At 34.6% G+C, this 25,686-nt stretch overlaps 1 protein-coding gene across 6 annotated transcripts in view; it reads left to right on the forward strand.

Moving 5' to 3' along the window:
* The window catches only part of TFEC (transcription factor EC), a 222,088-nt gene that overhangs the window by 177,949 nt on the left and 18,453 nt on the right, over positions 1-25,686 (forward strand). For 5 of the 6 annotated variants that reach the window (XM_044946639.2, XM_044946638.2, XM_044946637.2 and 2 more), the window contains 2 exons: positions 20,506-20,620; positions 23,284-23,340. In XM_044946639.2, the coding sequence (XP_044802574.1) occupies positions 20,506-20,620; positions 23,284-23,340 (172 nt within the window). Of the gene's footprint in view, positions 1-2,705; positions 2,903-20,505; positions 20,621-23,283; positions 23,341-25,686 lie in introns of those variants that run through there. The other variant, XM_044946642.2, reaches the window with a different exon arrangement.

A 25,686-nucleotide genomic window follows, 5' to 3' on the forward strand; every position in this document is an offset into this window, starting at 1 on the left:
TTTTCCTGACAAAAGCCCAACCCTGACTAAACTTATTTTTCATCTTATTCCACATCTTTACCTGAGCAGCTGAATGGATAAAATTTCACTACATTGCTCATAGTACTCACCTGCAATACATCACCAAAATTTCATAGGGGCTTTCACTACTACCAGACAATACTACAGCTATTCCTTGGTTAAAATTCTCATTAAATGAGACAACATTAATCTACTTTCTCTTCTCAAATCTCCACCATTCTCCATGTTCTAGCTGATTTCTCTATCACAACATATTTCAGAGAGAAAATATATGCAATCAGATTAGGACTTACTTGTTAGCTTTGTATCACAAATTCTACAAAACCACCAGTATCTGTTTTGATTTTCTCCGCCATCACTTCTATTTGAATCGAATTGGCCCAGCTCATAACCTAAAACTAGTCCAACTACTTGTGTCCTAAGATCCCACTAATTCTAACCTTCGCAAATACTTCCCTCTTTAAATAGCAGCTCCTCCTATATCATTAGTCTATTATGATGTATTGGATTACAAATATCAGCATTACACTTGCCTTTATTAAGATTCCTCAAAAATAAACCAAATCAAAGGATTGCCTTTGAATACAGTTCCTCTCTGGCTACCATACCATTTCATAACTCTGCTACCTCCCTCCCAAATGTCTCTGCTTCCATTTTCACCCTGATTCCATTTCCTCACCTCCCCTTCTCTACTGTCCAGTACAGCTATCTCCCTTATAATTCCAAAAGAGCTCTTAAAACCAACCAATACTGAAGCCAATAGTAAATTCTCCATCCTCACCAAACTTGATTTCTTTGTGGCCTTTGCCATGGTTGACCACTCTCTCCTTCTTGAAGTATTAACTGGGATTCTGTGGCACCGTATTTTTTGCCTTTTCATCCACCTTGCTGGTTCTTTCTCTTCTAATAGACTTCTAGATGCTAAAGTGCTCTTAGGCTCAGAATTTAATTTTCTTTTCTCATGTACCTGTATGTTCCATCAGTAATCTCAACATTTCTATGGCCTAGCTCTCTCCCCTAATGCTAGATTCACATGTCTTACTACTACCCTAACATCTTTTGTTTTTCCAACAGAGATCTCAGACTTAATATTACTGAAAAGAAGTTTTTGTTCCCCTCCCTACCTATCTAGAACTACCCTCCCTCAAAAAAAGTCATTCTTCTTCATTCTCTTACTCCCACATCCCCACATTTATCCGCATGCTGTTCTGATCAGGATCCAAGATTTCCTGAATCTCACAACTTAGCCGCTGCTCTACTGAAACCCTTTTCCAGGCCATCATTGTCTCTTACTTGAATGTCAGAAACTGACTTCCAACCTAATTTCTCTGCTACTTCTGTCCCCTGTACAGCTGTGGATCACACAGCAGCCAGAATGATCTTCACACAGCAAAAATCAGATCCTGTTTCTCCTTGCCTAACATTCTGCTAACTTCCTGAAATCCTCAGAGTATAACCAAAACACTTCATAGTCAGCACTTCCCTTTAACTTTAGGCTCTGGTCTTGATAGCCTTCTTCCTGCTCACTGAATGTGACATGCATGTTATCATTTTAAGACTACTGAACTTCCTTTTTTAGGCTTGGAATGGTTTTGTCCCAGATCTTTGCATGACTGTCTTTTTATGCTTCAGATCTTTAGTCAATATCAACTTGTCAGAGAGGCCTTCCGCAATAACCCTAGCAGAAAGACCCCATCCCACACATCCTACATCAGTATCTTATTTAATTCCCTCTGATGGTTAGGATTAGAGTTGCAAAAATTATTTGGTTTATTATATTATTTACCCATTTGGTGTATTCCCACCACTAGAACGTGAAGTCCTTGAAGTTGGTGATTTTGTCTGCCTTATTCATTGCTGTGTCCCTAAAGCTGAGAGAGTGACCTGTTCATTAGTTTATTCGCAGCACCCAGTACAATGCCTAACAAATGATAGGTGCTCAGCAAGTACACATGAAATAAATATTTTAAAATTCACACATAATATTTTTAAAAGTTGTTTCCATTATGCATTACCATTTAGAAATTTTTTAAATGGCCATAAGCAGCAATAAGGATAACAGTAGTAATGATAGCTACTATGCCTTGGGTACTTGCTGTGGGACAAGAATTGTGTAAAACACTTCTCATGAAAATTTAATTACTACAACAAACATGTGAGATAGAAACTATTACCTATTAGCATTTTACAAATAAGAAAAGAGGCTTAGAGAAGTTCAGTAACTCACTCAAGCTCATACAGTTAGTGAATGTCAGGGTAGGGGTTTGAATCCAATCCTGTATGATACCAGATGCAACAATCTTACCCACTCTGCGGCACTAGCAGCTTCAGAAGGAAGTCATTTCATAGAACTGTAAAAATCTTAGGATCTGAAGGGACCTTAGCCTGATCTGACCCTCTGCCACATTCCAGCCAACGACTTGTTAGCTTCTGAGTTTAAACCTGTCTCTCTATAACTTCTACCCTTTGGTCTTCATTTCACCTCTTCCTTTCAAAGATGGTTGTGCATAGTAACTTATTTATTTTATCATAGATGGGTATTTTTCAATCATAGCTTTGTAAATGCTGGTGGCACTTGGAAAGCTCAGTAAACTATTATAGTTCAAGACTATTTCAGAGACAGAGATTGAGTAAATATTAACAACCCCCTGTGCTTGGTTGGAACTTGAAAGGACTGCGTAACACCAGCAAGCAAGCTTTTGTCAATCACAATCTAGACCAGATTAGACTTAAAGTCCAAGGAAGAGCCAAAGTTCACCTTAGAAGTTTCTGCACAGCTCTCCCAGTTATTGTTTGCAAGTGTAAGGAAAAGAAAATGATGAAGGAGAAAGAGAAAAACATTGCTATTGTGAAGGTTATAGACACTTCAAAGTTAAAACTGGTGAGCAAGTGCATTTTGGAATTCTTTCAATGTTTGGAGATGAAACCACCTTAAATACTGAATTTAAAGTTTATAAACTAATAGTCAATAAAATAAGGTATGTAGAAGTTGAGCTTTGAAAGTGTAATTTATAATCTGCTGTATTGACAAGCTTGTTTTCCTACAAGATAGTTTTTTAATGCTCTGGCTATAGTAAAAATATTTTTGTAGTCTAGTTAAAAATTGTTTAAAATGCTCTTTTATTTGAACTTGTTTTCAAAAAGTGAGGGTTCCATTAATTATTTGTTGTAGTGTTTACGTTACATTACTGTTCTCATTAATTTAGTGCTAAGTAGATTATGTATATATATAAAAAATAGATTTCCTATAATAAGAAATATATGATGCAAAAGCAGTTTCTATGTTACCATTCTCTGTTTTGTATTTTATCTTTTCTATTTGTGTTTTGAGCCAGCTGGTCAAGGACAGGAATCTCCCACTCCCGCCCAACAGATTATTTTTATTCACTTATAATAGAACAAAAAAATAATAACTCAGTGGGACTTCTCTTTTCAATGTTTATCATTCAAACCTCATAGCCCTGCTTCAACAAAGAAAATAAAGTCAGAGAAAGATCAATTGTGAGTGTCCTAAAACTGGAAAAATCTAGTTTACCCTGTTTAAATGAATAAACACACAAAAGGAAATAAAATAATCTTTTAAGTGCCAGTTTTTGTGTGTGCTTACATTGTGTGATATATGCGGTCCTACAGTGCTCACTCTTTATTCCTGAAGTTTATCTTCTTTCTATGCCTACAGTTATTCTATCGAATAGTTTAATGTTCAGTTTTGCCATTTTGCATTCACAATAAATGTCTTCAGAGAAAAGCAAAATAGGGAATCCAAACAACTTAAAATTTCCCCTCATTTTCCCACGAGACTCCCACTAAATATCTGGTATAGATATAGAAATATAGATATCACATATGCACATCTATGAATGGGTTTATAAGTTTTTTTCTTTTTGTATTTATTCTGAAAAATTATCTGGAAATATAATATGTAAGTATATAGATGATTTTATTTCTTTTTCCGTATTTATAATGAGATTATCTGGGAGACAGATACATCATACACACAACATGCATACACACATATATAATATATATGCATATTGTATATGTGTGTATATATATGTATCTATACACATACAAATGAGCATGTATATATCTCCAGAAAATTATCGGTTTTAGATAATCAATTTTCAGAAACATGATGAGTGTATACTATGGTACCCTCTCCCTTGCTGAGTGATTATAAATAAAGAGGGGTGAAACAATAAAAACAAATTAAATTATTAAATTTATGGTCAAGTTTTCCAGTACTATAGTGTTTTGGTGAAGAAAAATATTAAACCAGGATGCCATTAGGGATAGTGTTGGAGATGGTTTGAATCTTAAGTTTGACCCTGTAGATTGTATTTTGATATTGAAAGAAGGTATGAGGACATTTGAGGTGCAGAAAATAGCAGTGGCAAAGAATAAAACTGAGATAAATATTCTCCAATGGCGTCCAACATTTTGAGTTTTCAAAATACTTTTTACAATTAAAAATGTTAAGGCAGGGTCCCTTCCACAATCAGATAGGTAGTAAAGAATCTAGCCTCTGTGTTAGACCTAAATTTTAACCCTAAGTCTTCTATTAATTACAACTGTATGATCTTGAGATAATTACTTATTTTTTCAGACTTTTAATTATTTATATTTAACATGGGAACTATGAAACTTCACTCATAAAGTTGTTATAAAGATTACTTGAAATTCTGCTATTTGTTATTACTATGAGACATGCTTAGCTGAATATCGGGCATATAATAAAAACTCAACTGTCTATGACTTTGCATATATATGTTATGATAATGCTTGTATTTTATTATGTTTAAAAAATTCTTCATATGTGGATTCATAGGTTCCATTTGACAACATTCTATCCTATTTCTTCCTCCCTCCCACTGGAGTGGAAAATCTATTTTTGGACATAGTCTACATATTTGTATGTGGTGATGAGAAATCTTTCAGAACTTGTTAGTAGCAGTAAATAATATTGACTAGATAATGTGGGACCATTGAATGAAGCTTTTGAAAACTAGACATGAACGTTTGAGCTTAATATATGAGCTATATGAGGGGAAAGACTTAGATTTCATGTTTTTGAGCTAGGAGAGATCAGAAGAAAGTTGTATTTCAAAACATGTTTGTGTGAGAGGAGCATTTGGGAACTAATTGAGAGGAATGGAGGGATGCTGAAAGGAAGGACATAATTTAGGCTGAAGGCCTTGAGGATCTTAAGATGTGAGAGTATGGAAGAAAATTTAAACTGACCAATGATTTAATCAGTCAGTACTAAAGAAAATCAACTTTGAATATTCATTGGAAGGACTGATGCTGAATCTCCAATACTCTGACCGCCTGATGTGAAGAGCCAACTCATTGGAAAAGACCCTGATGATGGGAAAGATTGAAGGCAAAAGGAGCAGGGGATGGCAGAGGATGAGATGATTAGGTAGCATCACCCACTCAATAAATTTGAGCAAACTCCAGGAGTTAGTGTCTCTCATAGCTTGGTTGGTAAAGAATCTGCCTAGAATGCAGGAGACCCCGGTTCAATTCCTGGGTCAGGAAGAGCCACAGAAGAAGGGAGCTACCCACTCCAGTGTTCTTGGGCTTCCCTTGTGGCTCATCTGGTAAAGAATCCACCTGCAATGTAGGAGACCTGGGTTTGATCCCTGGATTGGGAAGATCCCTTGGAGAAGGGAAAGGCTACCCACTCCAGTATTCTGGCCTGGAGAATTCCATGGACTGTAGTCCATGGGGTTGCAGACTGGGACACAACTGAGTGACTTTCACTTTCACTTTTCAGGAGTTAGTGTAGGACAGAGAAGCCTGGTGTGCTGCAGTCCATGAGGTCGCAAAGAGTCAGACACAACTTAGTGACTGAACAACAATGAAGAAAATAACTTAAAAGAAAAAAATATTTAGTTCTTTGGCCCATTTTTTGATTGGGTCATTTAGTTTTCTGGAATTGAGCTGTAGGAGTTGCTCATATATTTTTGAGATTAGTTGTTTGTCTGTTGCTTCATTTGCTATTATTTTCTCCCATTCTGAAGGCTGTCTTTTCACCTTGCTTGTAGTTTCCTTGTTGTCCAGAAGCTTTTAAGTTTAATTAGGTCCCATTTGTTTATTTTTGCTTTTATTTCCAATATTCTGGGAGGTGGGTCATAGAGGATCCTGCTGTGATGTATGTCAGAGAGAGTTTTGCCTATGTTCTCCTCTAGGAGTTTTATAGTTTCTGGTCTTACATTTAGATCTTTAATCCATTTTGAGTTTATTTTTGTATATGGTGTTAGAAAGTGTTCTAGTTTCATTCTTTTACAAGTGGTTGACCAGAGTTCCCAGCATCACTTGTTAAAGAGATTGTCTTTAATCCATTGTATATTCTTGCCTCCTTTGTCGAAGATAAGGTGTCCATAGGTGCATGGATTTATCTCTGGGCTTTCTATTTTGTTCCATTGATCTATATTTCTGTCTTTGTGCCAGTACCATACTGTCTTGATGACTGTGGCTTTGTAGTAGAGCCTGAAGTCAGGCAGGTTGATTCCTCCAGTTCCATTCTTCTTTCTCAAGATTGCTTTGGCTATTCGAGGTTTTTTGTATTTCCATACAAATTGTGAAATTATTTGTTCTGGCTCTGTGAAGAATACCATTGGTAGCTTGATAGGGATTGCATTGAATCTATAAATTGCTTTGGGTAGTATACTCATTTTCACTATATTGATTCTTCCAATCCATGAACATGGTATATTTCTCCATCTATTAGTGTCCTCTTTGATTTCTTTCACCAGTGTTTTATAGTTTTCTATATATAGGTCTTTAGTTTCTTTAGGTAGATATATTCCTAAGTATTTTATTCTTTTCGTTGCAATGGTGAATGGAATTGTTTCCTTAATTTCTCTTTCTATTTTCTCATTATTAGTGTATAGGAATGCAAGGGATTTCTGTGTGTTGATTTTATATCCTGCAACTTTACTATAGTCATTGATTAGTTCTAGTAATTTTCTGGTGGAGTCTTTAGGGTTTTCTATGTAGAGGATCATGTCATCTGCAAACAGTGAGAGTTTTACTTCTTCTTTTCCAATTTGGATTCCTTTTATTTCTTTTTCTGCTCTGATCACTGTGGCCAAAACTTCCAAAACTATGTTGAATAGTAATGGTGAAAGTGGGCACCCTTGTCTTGTTCCTGACTTTAGAGGAAACGCTTTCAATTTTTCACCAAGGAGGATAATGTTTGCTGTGGGTTTGTCATACATAGCTTTTATTATGTTGAGGTATGTTCCTTCTATTCCTGCTTTCTGGAGAGTTTTTATCATAAATGGATGTTGAATTTTGTCAGAGGCTTTCTTTGCATCTATTGAGATAACCATGTGGTTTTTATTTTTCAATTTGTTAATGTGGTGTATTACATTGATTGATTTGAGGATATTGAAGAATCCTTGCATCCCTGGGATAAAGCCCACTTGGTCATGGTGTATGATCTTTTTAATGTGTTGTTGGATTCTGATTGCTAGAATTTTGTTAAGGATTTTTGCATCTATGTTCATCAGTGATATTGGCCTGTAGTTTTCTTTTTTTGTGGGATCTTTGTCAGGTTTTGGTATTAGGGTGATGGTGGCCTCATAGAATGAGTTAGGAAGTTTACCTTCCTCTGCTGTTTTCTGGAAGAGTTTGAGTAGGATAGGTGTTAGCTCTTCTCTAAATTTTTGATAGAATTCAGCTGTGAAGCCGTCTGGACCTGGGCTTTTGTTTGCTGGAAGATTTCTGATTACAGTTTCAATTTCCGTGCTTGTGATGGGTCTGTTAAGATTTTCTATTTCTTCCTGGTCGAGTTTTGGAAAGTTGTACTTTTCTAAGAATTTGTCCATTTCTTCCACGTTGTCCATTTTATTGGCATATAATTGCTGATAGTAGTCTCTTATGATCCTTTGTTATTTCTGTGTTGTCTGTTGTGATCTCAAAGAACTAAATAGACATTTCTCCAAAGAAGACATACAGATGGCTAACAAACACATGAAAAGATGCTCAACATCACTCATTATCAGAGAAATGCAAATCAAAACCACTATGAGGTACCATTTCACACCAGTCAGAATGGCTGCGATCCAAAAGTCTACAAGCAATAAATGCTGGAGAGGATGTGGAGAAAAGGGAACCTCTTACACTGTTGGTGGGAATGCAAACTAGTACAGCCACTATGGAGAACAGTGTGGATATTCCTTAAAAATCTGGAAATAGAACTGCCTTATGATCCAGCAATCCCACTGCTGGGCATACACACTGAGGAAACCAGAATTGAAAGAGACACATGTACCCCAATGTTCATCGCAGCACTTTTTATAATAGCCAGGTCATGGAAGCAACCTAGATGTCCATCAGCAGATGAATGGATAAGAAAGCTGTGGTACATATACACAATGGAGTACTACTCAGCCATTAAAAAGAATACATTGGAATCAGTTCTAATGAGGTGGATGAAACTGGAGCCTATTATACAGAGTGAAGTAAGCCAGAAAGAAAAACACCAATACAGTATACTAACGCATATATATGGAATTTAGAAAGATGGTAACAATAACCCTGTATACGAGACAGCAAAAGAGACACTGATGTATAGAACAGTCTTTTGGGCTCTGTGGGAGAGGGAGAGGGTGGAATGATTTGGGAGAATATCATTGAAATATGTATAATATCATATATGAAATGAGTCACCAGTCCAGGTTCGATGCATGATACTGGATGCTTGGGGCTGGTGCACTGGGACGACCCAGAGGGATGGCATGGGGATGGAGGAGGGAGAAGGGTTCAGGATGGGGAACACATGTATACCTGTGGCAGATTCATTTTGATATATGGCAAAACCAATACAATATTGTAAAGTTAAATAAAACAAAATTAAAAAAAAAGAAAAAATATCATAACTGGGTAATAGTTTGGATCTAATATATGGAGCGGGAAGAAGCCAAACAGAAAAAAACATATGTGGAATTTAGGTCAGATCATTTATGATGTCCTTTATTGTATTTGGCCTGATGAGAGTAAATGGATATATGAACAATTAATTCTCATAGGGAAGTACTGATTTTAAACAGGCAAAGAAATATTTTTCTATTATTGAAGGTTGTTGCCTTCTCACAAACTAATATTTTTTAATAAATGGGGTTAAATTTTATCAGATAGTTTTTTAAATCTATTGAGATGATCATATGGTTTCTTTTTCTTTCTTAACGTCATAAAATATATTTATGGGAAACCCAATTTGATTATGGCAAGTTACCTTGTTTATATTCTCTTGAATTTAAATACATAATAATATTTTGCTTAAGATTCATAGTCATGAATAAAATGGGTCTGTAATATTTTTTCTTATAATGTTTTCATATGGTTTCAGTCTCAATGAATTGGAACATATTCTGTCTTGTCTCTATTGTCTGGAAATGTTTGTACAAAATTGAGATGGCATGTTTCCTGAAAATGTGACAGTCTTGCCCATAAAACTGTCTAATCCAGATATTTTCTTGTGTAATATGTTTAAAGTATTTTTATTTCTTCAGTAATCATAAGACTATTCAAGCTATTAATTATTTGTAGTCAGTTCTACTAAATAATGTTTTTCTAGAAATTTATGTATTTCACCTAAGCATTCAGTTATTAGAAAATTATTGTAGGTAATCTCTCTTATCTTTTTTATTATGGTAAAATATGTTCAACATAAAATTTGCCATCCTAAACATTTTAAAGTGTACAATTCAGTGGCATAACATAGATTCACAATATTGTGCAAGCATTATCACTATACACTCACAGAGATTTTTCATTCTTCCAAACAGAAAACATTAAAAAATGTCACCAATTAAATAATAGCTCCCTATTTTCCTTATCTCCAGACTTTAATAGCCTTTATTCTCCTTTCTATCTGTATAAATTTGACTTGATAGTGTCCTTTAATGTACAAAAGTTTTAAATTTTATGAAATCCAGTTTATCTGTTTTGGTTGTTGTTGTTGCCTGTGATTTTGATATTATACCTATAAAATCATCACCAAACCAAATTTTTTATGAAGATTTTCCCTTATCTTTTCTTCTAGGAAAGTTATACCCTTAACTCATATAAAGTTGTTGATCCATTTTGAGTAAATTTTGTTTATGGTCTAAGAGTCCAACTTCCTTCTGCATATGGCTCTCTAGTTTTTTCAAGATTATTTGTTGAAGAATTTGTCCTTTCCCTATTGAATAGCCTTGGTACCCTTACCAAAATCATTTGACCATATATTTGAGTAATAATTTATGGACTCTCTATCCCACTCTCTACATGTCTGTCTTTATGTCAGTGCCACACTCTTTTGATTACAATTGTTTTGTAATAAACATTTTGTTATAAATAAACATTTTGTTATAAACAAACATTTTGTTTATAACAAAATGTTTGTAATAAACAAACATTTTGTTTTGAAATATGGAAATTTAACTTAGTTAAATTTCCCTCCAACTTAGTTCTTTTCAAGGTAATTTTTACTATTCAGGGTCCCATGAAACTTCATATGAATTTTAGTGTGGGTTTTTACATTTTTGCAAAAACCACTGTTAGGATTTTAATATGGATTGGAGGCATTTGTGTATTGCTCTGGATAGTACTGCCCTCTTACTGATACTAAGTCTTCTCATCAAAAAACATGAGATATCTTTTCATTTATTTATGTCTTCTTTAATTTCTTTAAGCAATGTATTTTTTAGTTTTTGGTATCTAAGTCTTTTCCTCCTTGGTTAAATTTACTCCCAAGTATTTTATTCTTTTTGATGTTATGTACATGAAATTGATTTCTTAATATTCTTTCCAGGTTGTTCATTGTTAGTGTATAAAGATGCAACATATTTTTGCAGGTTGATTTTTTATTCTGCCACTTTGCTGAATTCATAGATTAGCTTTCACACTGTTGTGTGTGTATGTGTATGTATGAATTTCATGATTTTCTAAATGTAAGATCATGTCATCTGTGAACAAAGATATTTTTACTTATACCTTTTCAGTTTGGATGACTTTCTTTTCCTTGACTAATTGTGGCTAGGACTTCCAATACTGTGTTAAAAAGAAGTGGTGAAAGCAGGTATCCTGGTCTTGTTTGCTCCTGATCCTTAAGGAAAAAACATAAATCTAAGTTGTACTATGGTTATATCCCTCTTTGATTTAAAATATCATTTGTTTAGTCTTTATTCCTTTAGTCTTACAAGAGGCCTGTCAAGTTTGCTAACTGAAAAAACAAAACAAAATTTTGTCTTTTTCATTGTTTTGTTTTTCACTGATTTATGATCTTATATTACTATCTGTTTTACATGCATTGGGTTTTTTTGGTGATTTTTCTGACTTCTTGAGAAATATACTCAGTCTATCAAATATCAAATTTTTATCTATTTTTTTTCTCATATTTAAGGGTATAAATTTCCTTCAAAATATTAGTTTGCCAAATTCCAAAAGTTTCCTTACATGTGTTTTCTGTATCTTTCATTTATTTTTGAATTCCAGTGTGATTTTGTCTTTACTCTTGAATCATTAAAATTTTTCTAAATATTTAGGTAATCAAGGACTCAATGAAATTTTTGAAGTTTTTCATTTTTTTGTTTTTGGTGATGTTTTTGGTGATCAATATTTATATATGTTCTGTGTGTACTTGGAAAATATTGTGTTTTCTGTAATTTTTAGATACAGAACTATATACATGTCTACTAGGACAAGATTTCACTTTTATTGTTCAAAACTAGAACATTACTGATTATTTTTGTCTACTTGACCTTTCAAAAATAGGAAGAAATGTCTTGAAATCTCTCACTACCTTGATGGCTTCATTCATTTCTCCTTGTAGTTTAAACATTCTGCTTCATATTTGCTTCCAATTCTATGTTTCCCTATTGTCTCTACTGTCTGGAAATATTTGTACAAAATGCAGATGGTATGTTTCCTGAAAATGTTACAGTCTTCTCTATTTTATTAGGTACACATCTGCTTATAATTGCTGTGCCTTTTTGGAGAATTGAATTCTTTGTTTTTAGATAGTGACTATCTCTAGCCCTAATAGTTTTTCTAATTTTAGTCTATTTTTTCTGATATTAATATAGCTGCATCAGCTTCCTATGTTTATAATTTGCTGGGCATATATTTTCCCATCTTTTAAATTTCAATCTTGTGTGTCCTTTTGTAATGCAGCTGTGTCTCTTGTAAGCTACATAGATCTAAACACTATCTTTTTAACTGAACTATCAAACTTTTAGCTGAGGAATTTGATCTATTTACATTTATTATCACTATTGATATTTTTAACCTGTATTTCTCATTTTTTTTATTATGTGTGTCACATATTTTAATATTTTTTTAGTACTTTTTTCCTTTTTACCACTTTTACATTCATTCACTTCCTTACTACTCCAACCCTATCATACTGATACTATCCAGATTTAATATAGAGTTATATGGTTATATCAGTCGTGTCTGACTCTTTGCAGCATCATGGACTGCAGCACTCCAGGCCTCACTGTCCATCGCCAGATCCCTGAGTTTACTCAAACTCATGTCCATTGAGTCCGTGATGCCATCCAACCATCTCGTTCTCTATCATCCCCTTCTCCTCCTGCCTTCAATCTTTCCCAGCATCAGGCTCTTTTCTAATGAGTCAGTTCTTTGCATCAGGTGGCCAAAGTATTGGAGTTTCAGCTTCAGCGTCAGTCCTTCCAATGAATATTCAAGACCGATTTCCTTTAGGATGGACTGGTTGGATCTCCTTGCAGTCCAAGGGACTCTCAAGAGTTCTCTGTGGGTGTGAACAAAGGCATTATCACCAGTCCCCACAGCAAAGCATCTGCACTTCACTCAATGCTGCCCAAGCCCTCCCTTTCCCCTACCCAACCTGGGCAGGAGGGTGAAGGGCTACAGTTGCTGGGTGTTTATATAGAGAGTAGGTTGATTTTTATTTTACATGCTTTTGAGTTAATGTTGGAAAACTAATCACAAGCAGTTTCTAAACTAAAAATGACATATTGTAAAAGGACAATAAACATTGGGTCAAAATGGAGCCTGAGTCCTGGCCCCTGTGCCTGCTTCTTTCCTGGGAAGGGCCTTGGGCTGCTCCTCACTGCCAAGGCACTCTTCCAAATGTGAAATACTAGAAGTGAGGTTGCACCCTCTTCCCCTCCTGATTAACACTGATGTACTGCTGCCTTGCCCAGTGTCTGCGGTTTCACTGGAGAGGACTGCAGTGGAGGGCAGGGCGCAGCCTGATGGAACTTCAGAAGTGGTGAATGTGGCATCCTCTACCTATATTTGATGGGGATGGTGAGACTAGGCCTGTAGAGTCCCCTTTTCCTGACCAAGGCTGGGTTGGGGTATAGTCTCTGGAGATGGATGTTCTCTTGATGCATCTAAAAATTTTCATATATTCATGTTCTGGTTGAGGATCACTTATAATTATGTCCACCTTTATGTAATTTGTATTATAAAAACATAACTTTTTTGCTAATATAAAAAAAAAGAGTTCTACAACAACATAGTTCAAAAGCATCAATTCTTTGGCGCTCAGCTCTCTTTATAGTCCAACTCTCACATCCATACATAACTACTAGAAAAACCATAGCTTTGACTAGATGGACCTTTGTTGGTAATGTCTCTGCTTTTTAATATGCTGTCTAGATTGGTCCTAACTTTTCTTCCAAGGAGCCAAAGTCTTTTAATTTGATGGCTGCAGTCACCATCTGCAGTGATTTTGGAGCCCCCAAAAGTAACATCTGTCACTTTTTCCATTGTTTCCCCATCTATTTGCCATGAAGAGATGGGACCAGATGCCACGATCTTACTTTTCTGAATGTTGAGCTTTAAGCCAACTTTTTTATTCTCCTCTTTCACTTTTATCAAGAAGCTCTTTAGTTCTTCTTCGCTTTCTGCTATAAGGGTAGTGTCAGTTGCATATCTGAGGTTTTTGATATGTCTCCCGGCAATCTTGATTCCAGCTTGTGCTTCATCTAACCCAGCATTTCTCATGATGTACTCTGCATATAAGTTAAATAAGCAGGGTGACAATATACAGCCTTGACGTACTCCTTTCCCTATTTGGAACCCGTCTGTTGTTCCATGTCCAGTTCTAACTATTGCTTCCTGACCTACGTATAGATTTCTCAAGAGGCAGTTCAAGTGGTTATATAGTTTATTTTATTATCTTGATTATCCTATTTTCTTTTAGACTGCAGCCATTTTACCAAGATGTTTAATATTCTATTTATAACATGTTTTATTTATTTATATCATATTTACTTCATCCCAAACTGTCTTCAGTGTTTGTGGGTAAGTATTCTTAAGCATTTTATATTTCTCAGCATATTTTTTATCATGACCTCACATGTAGATGATATTGGGCTGGATATAAAACTGTGTTTTAAGATCTTTTCATTTACTTTCTTTTTTCATTCGTTTTGCTATTTAAAATGTTTATGTTAATAAGATTCTTATTCCTTTGAACATAATCTCTTCTTACTATTATGCTCCTACATTTTCTCTTTGTCATTGTACATTCCTAAGTTTAAACCTACAGGATGTAGGTTTTTCTTCTTTGATATTCTATAGGCCCTTTGATTTTTAAGTCAAAATGAAACAACAAAATAAGATGAGATTAAAGACAATAGTTTCATCTTTGACTTAGTGTTAATTCTGGAATGCATATCTATTCTTTCTTAAAGTATTTTCTTCCTTCCAATTTTTATTTTTTTCCCCCTGACTCTCTTAATACCTATCTATATTTTAGTTCTAATAATTCTGTCCTTCATACTAATTAGATTTTATTTTATATGTTTGGTTTCTTGGTCCTTCATCCTTCTGAGAGATTAATTTGGTTTTTATAATTTACTAATTCCTTTATTTCTTTCTCAGCTTATGTATTATGCTATTTTTCCATTTTACGGTTTTCTTCTTTTTTCAGGTATTATATTTTCATGTCTCCTATTTCTTCATGATCACTTTGGCCATTTTTATATTTACTTGTTCTTATTTTCGATTATTATTGTTGTTGTTTAGTCACTCAGCAGTGTTTGACACTTTTGTGACCCCATGGACTGTGGCCCACCAGGTTTATCTGTCCATGGGATTTCCTAGGCAAGAGTACTGGAGTGGGTTGCCATTTCCTTCTCCAGGGAATCTTCCCAATTCGGGGATCAAACCCACATCTCTTGAATTAGGAGGCAGATGCTTTACCACAAAGCCACAGGGAAGCTCCCTTTTAGATTATAAATTATTCTAAACATCATCCTTTATTTCTTTAAAGTATGTATTAGATCAATTTTTAAAACTTGGTTTCATGTAATCTTTTTTTATTTCTAAAATTTTTGCTTTTGATGTTATTTCTAACATTACATGTTGCTTAACTTTTAAAATAATCATTTTTCTTGAATGCTTTGATATTTTGACCTGTAAGCTCATTTTCTTTAGGGAATTTTGGCTACTGTGAAAGGTAGTGTTTGTATAGGAAGACCAGTTCTCAGTCCATTTCAGTCTCTATGAACTTAGTAGGGAGTTGTGAAAAATCTAGGGTAGAAAATTTTCGACACCAGGAATCACTTTTGGTCACTTCTCACTTCAAAACAATTTCTTAGATCAAGCATTCATTTTTTTCTACAAGAAAGAATTGTCTTACGAAAAGACAAGATATGTTCTACCTTGCTGAAAATATTTTAAAATAAATTATTTACTAGGTGTTTTTAAAATTTGTGAGTTTGTTTCTAATACTCATATTTCCCTATTGTATGTCAATGATTTTGCTTTACTGAAAAAAGTAATAATTTTTAACCAGAATAATAAATATTTCTTTATAAAATATCTATCTGGTTGCCTACTAGTCTGTAAGATAAAGCCAAGACTTAGACTTTAATACCTAAGTAGATTATAATTTTGGTTTGTAAGCCTTTTCTGATATGTATGTAATCTTTAAATTTTCACTAACATTTTACTCATATCTTTAAATGGAGAAAAGGCTCTTTAGATTATGTGAAATATATTACATATTTTGAAATTGAAACCAATTGTCTAATGATATTTAAAAAGTAATTAGCCATTCACATGAAATAGAGTTGTACCTACAACATAAAATTAAATAGGCTATAAATCATTATGCTTCAGGGCATAAATTAGACAATAACCAAGGTCATAGCAAACACCCTTTTCTACAACGCATGAGATGACTCTAATGTGGACATCACCAGATGGTCAGTACCGAAATTAGATTGATTATATTCTTTGCAGTGGAAGATAGAGAAGCTCTATACAGTCAGTAAAAACAAACTGGGAGCTGACTGTGGCTCAAATCATGAACTCCTTATTGCAAAATTCAGCCTGAAATTGAAGAAAGTAGGGAAAACCACTAAGCCATTCAGGTATGACCTAAATCAAATCCCTTACAATTATACAGTGGAAGTGACCAATAATTTCAAGGGATTACATCTGATAGAACAGAGTGCCTGAAGGACTATGGACAAAGGTTTGTAACATTGTATAAGAGACAGTGATCAGAACCATCCTCAAGATAAAGAAATGCAAAATGGCAAAATGGTTGTCTGATAAGGCCTTACAAATAGCTGGGAAAAGAAGACAAGTGAAAGGCAAAGGAGAAAAAGAAAGATAACCCGCCTGAATGCAGAGTTTCAAAGAATAGCAAGGAGAGACAAGAAACCCTTCCTCAGTGATCAATGAAAGAAATAGAGGAAAACAATAGAATGGGAAAGACTAGAGATCTCTTCAAGAAAATGAGAGATATCAAGGGAATATTTCATGCCAAGATGGGCACAATAAAGGTATAATAAAGATATGGTAATAAAAAAATAAAGAATAAAGAAATGATATGGACCTAACAGAAGCAGAAGATATTAAGAAGAGGTAGCAAGAATACACAGAACTATACAAAAGAGATATTAATGATCTAGATAACCACGATGGTGTGATCACTCACCTAGAGCCAGACATCCTGGAGTGGGAAGTCAAGGGGGCCTTAGGAAGCATCACTATGAACAAAGCTAGTGAGGTGATGGAATTCCAGCTGAGCTATTTCAAATCCTGAAAGATGATGCTATGAAAGTGCTGCACTCAATATGCCAACAAATTGGGAAAACTCAGCAGTGGCCATAGGACTGGAAAAGGTCAGTTTTCATTTCAATCCCAAAGAAGGACAATGTCAAAGAATGCTCAAACTACCGCACAATTGTACTTATTTCACACACTAGCAAAGTAATGCTCAAACTTCTCCAAGCTAGCCTTTCAACACTAAGTGAACTGAGAACTTACAGATGTTCAAGCTGAATTTCAAAAAGGCAGAGGAACCAGAGATCAAATTGCCAACATCCATTGGCTCATAGAAAAAGCAAGAGAATTCCAGAAAGCATCTACTTCTGCTTCATTGACTAGGCGAAAGCCTTTGACTGTGTGGATCACAACAAATTGTGGAAAATTAAGGAGATGGGAATACCAGACCACCTTATCTGCCTCCTGAGAAACGTGTATGCAGGTTAAGAAGTAGCAGTTAGAACTGGACATGGAACAATGGACTGGCTCAAAATTGGGAAAGGAATGCATCAAGGCTATATATTGTCACTTGGCTTATTGAACTTATATGCAGAATACATCATGCAAAATGCCAGGCTGGATGAAACACAAGCTGGAATCAAGATTGCAGGGAGAAATATCAATAACCTCATATATGCAGATGACACCACCTTTATGGCAAGAAGTGAAGAGGAACTAAATGCCTCTTGATGAAAATGAAAGAGGAGAATGAAAAAGTTGGCTTAAAACTCAACATTCAAAAAACTAAGATCATGGCATCCAGTCTCATCTTTTCATGGCATATGGAGAATAAATGGAAACAGTGAGAGACTTTATTTTCTTGGGTTGTAAAATCACTGCAGATGGTGACTGAAGCCATGAAATTAGAAGACACTTGTTTCTTGGAAGGAAAGTTATGACCAATCTGGATAGCGTATTAAAAAGCAGAGACATTACTTTGCTGACTAAGGTCCATCTAGTCAAAGCTATGGTTTTTCCAGTAGTCGTGTGTTGATGTGACAGTCAGACCATGAAGAAGGCTGAGCACCAAAGAATTATGCTTTTGAACTGTGGTGTTGGAGAAGACTCTTGAGAGTTCCTTGGACTGCAAGAAACTAAACCAGTCAATCCTAAAGGGAATCAATCCTGAATGTTTATCAGAAGTACTGATGGTGAACCTGAAGCTCCAATGCTTTGGTCACCTGATTCGAAGAGGTGACTCACTGAAAAATATCCTGATGCTGGGAAAGATAGAAGGCATGAGGAGAAGGGGATGACGGAGGATGAGATGGTTGGATGGCATCACCGACTCAATGGACATGAATCTGCTCAACTTCGAGACATGGTGAAGGGCAGAGAAGCCTGACATGCTGCAGTCTACAGGGTTGCAGAGTCAGACACTACTGGAGCAACTGAAGAACAACCGAAGATCAGGAGAAGATGTAATAGACCCACAGTTAAGCAGGATTGAATTCATTATCAGAACTCCAGCCCCATTTCTACAGAAAAATACATTGGGTACGGTCTGACCAAGTAATAATAACCCAGTGTAATGTTTTAGCTAGGAACCTATCACTTTATTGTTGCAGTACAAATGTAATATGGCTCCTCTTAAACATTTCTACTGTTTGCTACTGCTGCATTGAATGTATCTGATTTCAAGCTCTTTAGAGAAAAATGCCCTTTTCCTACGTCTTTCCCCCTTCTTCTCCCTCACTCCCTGTCTTTTTGTTCAGCATGTCATTATGTTTCTCAAAGGCACAGTGCAAATGTACAATTCAGGTTGGTGATGCCTCCACTTATAACCAACAGGACCTTTGGAAAGAAAGCTTTCCAAAAAGACCTGGAAGCTTTAAAATTCTACATATATAGCTAAATGACTCACATGTTAGGGACATGTGTGCTTTTAGAATTTCTTTCTAATTGTATTATTCTGATGCTTACACTCATCATTTATCCAATTTGATAGGTTTTCTTGTCCCTACTTTTCAGATAAGGAAATTGAAAGGGAATAAATATCTCAGTAGCTCACTTCTAATATCCAAGATGCAAAAACACATTTTAAAATGATGTTGTTGTGTTCAGTCACTCAGTCATATCCAACTGTTTGCGACTCTATGGAATGCAGCATGCCAGACTTCCCTGTCCTTCATTGTTATATAATCAATGAATTTATGTAAAATAAAGATGAGGAGTCCTCACAGAGTAAATAATGAAGAGAACCAATATATGAAAACATGCATCATAATACCATATGCAATCTATAATGTTCTTGTTGATATGCATATACACTTGTGTATTAGCCTGATTTCCACTGTATTTTCCAAGTATTTTTCCCTCAGAAATATACAATATTAATCACATAATTTAATAGATTATTATTTCAGAAACTAATTTTTGTCTTCATGTGTCCTTTCTTCGATTATTTTCAGTCTGATTTTATAAGTATTAAAAAAATTTCCTTCGGCTTGGAGTTCTACACAAAATGGGAATAAAGAGTTAAAGTCTCCATAATAATCTGAATATAGCTTTGTTTGATAATTTCTTAAAGGAAAGAAAACAGGTACTGCTTATTCAGCTCTTGATTGACTTCCCAGAAATGAAATAAAGATAACTAGAATGGAAATATTTTAAATGTTCAAATCTTGTGTTTTAAATATAGGTTGTTCTGGAATAATAAATATTAACTTGAGTTATGAATATTATTTAAATTTAATTTTCTTAGGAGATCAATCAATAAGCACATTTTCAATAACAATTTTGAATTGTGTATAAAGCATCTTAGCTTTCTGAAAAATTGCTCCCAAGGAGCACTTTAAGAACTGCAGTGTTGCTATAATTAGATATACCCTATATCCACTTGAGGCAAAGCAGTTTTAGACTACTTTTGGTTACCAGCTGGATATTTATAATAATCTAGAACATTAAGTGTACAATGAGAAAAAGTATGCCTTTCAGGGAAGGAAAGTTTCTCACTTAATTAACAGTATAAAACACCTCTTGACTGTGAATTGCTGGTAGCACTGATAGTATTAAGGTTTCCAAAATATTCAACTATTATGCCTAATTCATGATATGTAATGAATTTTGAAGCTTTACTAATATGTATATTGATTTTTGTCTAAAGTGATATTTTTAATCTTATTCATTTATAACCAGGTACTGTGCTGGATCAAACACCCATAACTTTGTAAATATTAATAAAAATTTTTCTTCATGAGTGAACTAATTTTTCCTTTTTCTTAAGTACAAATAGCTTTTTTCAACATATCTTATCCACAAGCATTCCCCAAAGATTTTACAAAGTTAATGCATATTCATTTTTGTTTAAAATTAAAAATGCTATATATTGCAAGTTTCTATTAACAATTGGTCAATTTAAGATAATACAACTAAATATATCAATATTCACCAAAGATTTGATTGCTCTTTTCTACATTTTTTCCTTTAAAGGTATCTGGAAGTATTTTGGATGTGTATAGTGGTGAGCAAGAAATTTCGCCAGTTAATATGGGCCTTACAAGTGCTTCTTGTCCAAGTAGTCTACCAATGAAAAGAGAAATTACAGGTAATGTTGCTTTTATAGTTTTCTTTTTTTAAAAAAAAATCTTTGTAAGACATGAGTGACATATAATTCCAATCTAAAGACAATTTTTGAAATATTATCAAAATAGTTATAGTAAGTCTTCTACATATGAACCTTCAAATTGCAAACTATCAAAGATGTGAACTTGTGTTTGCATGTTCAGTCATGTAAGTTAGTTAACTTGTCTGGCATACATTGTCACAAGCGTGCATCCTCTTCAAGTGGCCGTGCTTGTGTACTTTACTGTACAGTGCTGTATAGAGGACAGTAGTACAGTATCTTTATTTCAAGTCCAGGATGTCTGAAAGCAAGTGTAGAAGCAATGTGATTCAGCTGGTACTGCTAAGAATTGCCAGTTATTGTACTGTACTACTGTATTTTCCAAGGTGCTGTACTATAAGATTAAAAATGTTTTCTTTATTTTTGTGTTTTTTTGTGTGTATTATTTGTGTGAAAAGTACTATTAAACTATTACAGTACAGTACTCTATGGGCTGATTGTGTTAGTTGGGTACCTAGGCTAAAAAAACAAATTGGACTTTTACTTGGAAAGGAACTCATTCATAGGTAGGAGACTTACTGTAGTTAAAATGGGAAACATTTCAAGAGTAAATCCACCTTTTTTTCCTTTATAACAACCAAGCAACAAGTTAATATAACTTACAGTTCAACTCAGTGATTTTAGGAATTGGACAATCCAAATATACACACATAACCTCTAGTCATATGTATACAACAGTTTGACTAAGTTCCACTTTCACTTTGGGCTTCCCTGGTGGATCAGACGGTAAAGAGTCTACCTGCAGTGTGGGAAACTCAGGTTCGATCTCTGGGTCAGGAAGATCCCCTGGAGAATGAAATGGCAACCCACTTCAGTATTCTTGCCTGGAAAATCCCACAGATGGATGAGCCTGGCAGACTACAGTCCATGGGGTCGCAAAGAGTTGGATATGACTGAACGACTTAACTTAACTAACTTTCACTTAATATAGGTTAATTTTGATATTGCAAATATTCAATTTATTAGCATGTTTGCAAAATAACAGATTAATAGATTAGGAAAAAATAGATTTTCCTCTTTTCAACTTGTTTCACAGATTTCATGATTCACATTTAACTTTCTCAAGTGTGTAAAAACCCCTCTGTTTTCAATAATAAATTTCAAAATTGTTACAACTTAAAAGAATTACAGGGGCACTTTCAAGTTCCTTCAATAGGTAGATGAGGAAATAGTAAGAGGAGTTATTTCCCAATGGTATATATCGGATTAGAAGCAGAAGTCGATCAAAATAAGGATCTCCTGACTTACAAGTCTAGTGTTAGTTTCTCCATAAAATAAAATAAAATTTAATAGAAATTTCTGTAACATGTTTTTAGTTTGGCATTCAAACATTGATCTTTTAGTATTTTTCTTTAGTTAATATCAGCATTTTTAATAAATACAATATTTCTATTCTTGGAATCTAACAAATGACTCAAAAATATCTATGCATTCAAATTATTTAGAGTAAAATTAATTAATTTAATCTTAAATAATCAAAATTTAATAAATATATTTATATATTTCTATTTTAAAGCTAGAATAATTCAAAGAACATTGTATTAATTATCTATTGCTATATAACAAAGTACCCCAAACTTAACAGATTGAAATAATAAATGTTAATTATCTCATACAATCCCTATATTTCAGAAATCCAGGGGTGATTTATAAAATTGCTTCTAGCTCAGAGCCTTGTGTAAGGTTGCAGTCAAGATGTTGGCCAGAGATACAGATATTTGCCACTTGATAGGCTGGAGGATGCACTCCCAAGACGGTTCACTCACACATCTTCCTACTCAGTGCTGCTTGGTTCTTTAACATGTAGAACTCTCCACAGGGCTGCTCAAGTGTCCTCATGATCTGACAAGTAGTGATTCAAGGAACACCCAAGGGGGAAGCTGAAAACGTCTTTTATGACCTAGTCTTGAAAGCCACACTAATCATTTTCACAATATTATATCAGTTTCACAGATCAATCCTATTCAGTATGGAAGGGAACCATCAAAAGTATGACTGTCATGAATGAGAATCATGGTGGACCATTTTGGAGTCTATCACAAGTGCTAACAACCACATAGCACATAAAGTGTCTGTTACTTAAAGTATGGATTTGTTTGATAGGTACATGAGAAATGTAGTTAGTTCCAATTCTTTGAATTTATAAATCATAATATTTATAAAAAATGTAGGTTGTGAAAATTTAGATTGAAATAATTTTGAATAATCTTAAGCTTCTGAGAATAATTCTAATAAAAATGATTAAGCAGGTTAATATTTACTGTATGCTCTACTTCTTTTAATCACAACAATGATATTTAGTAGGTATCATACCAACTTCACAGATGAGAACTTAGGTAGAGACCCCAAGGCTACTAAATGGAGGGTCAGAATACAAATTCAGGTTTTACTATTTAAATCCCATAGGTTTTGCCACTGCCTTCTTACTAATATGTTGTTTCAAATTTCTAAATATTTGCAAAAATTTTTGTTACACCACTTGGAGTAAGTAATATTATATTTTCACTTGTATTTCTGAATTTTGTTGACTGGAAGGATTGTAAGGTAGAAATAAGTACTGTTTCAATTATTTTCCTTTTGATCAGAAACAGATACTCGCGCTTTGGCCAAAGAGAGACAAAAAAAGGACAACCACAACCTCAGTGAGTATATTTTCCTTTCTTCTAAGCAAAATGAATCAATGCAAGAGGAAATGCAAGGAGGTTAAAATATGTGGTGTTTTATTGTCACCTGTATATATTTTGAAGTCAGGTGACCAAAATTAAGTGTACATGCTCACTAGTAGAGCTATTTTGGGGAAATTTAGACAATGCAAACTCCCAGAAAAGCTAGACATTTTTATGAAGTGAAACATCTCAAATTCTCTCCTTGATCATTTTCTCTCTCTGAAGAATACTAATAAGGGAGATGAGTGCACTGTGTTACATTTGAACTCAATTGACTCCAAAATTTAAAGAGATAAAAGTGACTTTAGAAAAATGACACCATTCAGCCAAAAGTCACATCAAACCCATAAACACCTCAAAACTCACTACTGGACACTTCATTGCACTCCAGAGAGAAGAGATCCAGCTCCACCCCCCAGAACAGCGACACAAGCTTCCCTAACTGGGAAATCTTGACAAGCCACTAGTCCAACCCCACCCACAGGAAGCAACCTCCACAACAAAGAGGAACCACAAACTTCCAGCATAAAGTAAGGCCACCCCAAACACAGCAATCTAAACAAAATGAAAAGGCAGAGAAATATTCAGCAGGTAAAGAAGCATGATAAATGCCCATCAAACCAAACAAAAGAGGAGGAGATATGGAGTCTACCTGAAAAAGAATTCAGAATAGTGATAGTAAAGATGATTCAAAATCTTGAAAACAAAATGGAGTTACAGATAAATAGACTGGAGATAAGGATTGAGAAGATGCAAGAAAGGTTTAACAAGGACCTTTCCTTTTAACAAGGAAATAAAAGTCAGTCAATAATGAATAATGCAATAATTGAGATCAAAAGCACTTTGGAGAGAACCAACAGTAGAATAACTGAAGTAGCTGATAAGTGAGGTGGAAGATAGAATGGTGGAAATAAATGAAGCAGAGAGGATAAAAGAAAAAAGAATTAAAAGAAATGAGGATAACCTCAGAGACTTCTGGGACAATATTAAGTGCCCCAACATTTGAATCATAGGAGTCCCAGAAGAATAAGACAAAAAGAAAGGCCGTGAGAAAATACTTGAGGAGAAAATAGTTGAAAACTTCCCTAAAATGGGGGAGGAAATAGCCACCCAAGTCCAAGAAACCAAGAGAGTCCCAAACAGGATAAACCCAAGGCAAAACACCCCAACACATATTAATCAAATTAATGAAGATCAAACACAAAGAGCAAACATTAAAAGCAGCAAGGGAAAAGCAACAAATAACACACAAGGGGATTCCCATAAGGATAACAACTGATCTTTCAATAGAAACTCTTCAGGCCAGAAGGGAATGGCAAGACATACTTAAAGTGATGAAAGAGAAAAACCTACAACCCAGATTACTATACCCAGCAGGCATCTCATTCAAATATGAAGGAGAAATCAAAAGTTTTACAGACAACCAAAAGCTGAGAGAATTCAGCATGACCAAACCAGCTCTTCAACAAATGCTAAAGGATGTTCTCTAGATAAGAAACACAGAAAAGTTTTATAAACTTGAACCCAAAACAACAAAGTAAATGGCAATGGGATCATACTTATCAATAATTACCTTAAATGTAAATGGGTTGAATTCCCCAACCAAAAGACAAAGCCTGGCTGAATGGATACAAAAATAATACCCCTATATGTGCTGTCTACAAGAGACCCACCTCAAAACAAGGTATACATACAGACTGAAAGTGAAGGGCTAGAAAAAGATATTTCACGCAAATGGAGACCAAAAGAAAGCAGGACTAGCAATACTCATATCAGATAAAATAGACTTTGAAATAAAGGCCATGAAAAGAGACAAAGAAGGACACTACCTAATGATCAAAGGATCACTCCAAGAAGAAGATATAACAATTATAAATATATATGCACCCAACATAGGAGCCCCACAGTATGTAAGGCAAAAGCTAGCAAGTATGAAAGGGGAAATTAACAGTAACACAATAATAGTGGGAGACTTTAATATTCCATTCACACCTATGGATAGATCAACTAAACAGAAAATTAGCAAGGAAGCACAAGCTCTAAATGATACAATGGACCAATTAGACCTAATTGATATCTATAGGACATTTCACCCCAAAACAATGAATTTCACCTTTTTCTCAAGTGCACATAGAACTTTCTCCAGGATAGATCACATCCTGGGCCATAAATCTAGGCTTCGTAAATTGAAAAAAAAATTGAAGTAATTTCAATGCAGTAAGACTAGATGTCAAGTAAAGTGAAAGTGGAGAATGAAAAAGTTGGCTTAAAGCTCAACATTCAGAAAATGAAGATCATGGCATCCGGTCCCATCACTTCGTG

This window comes from Bubalus bubalis, chromosome 8 (assembly GCF_019923935.1).
Source record: "Bubalus bubalis isolate 160015118507 breed Murrah chromosome 8, NDDB_SH_1, whole genome shotgun sequence".
In the NCBI taxonomy this organism is placed as follows: Eukaryota; Metazoa; Chordata; class Mammalia; order Artiodactyla; family Bovidae; genus Bubalus; species Bubalus bubalis.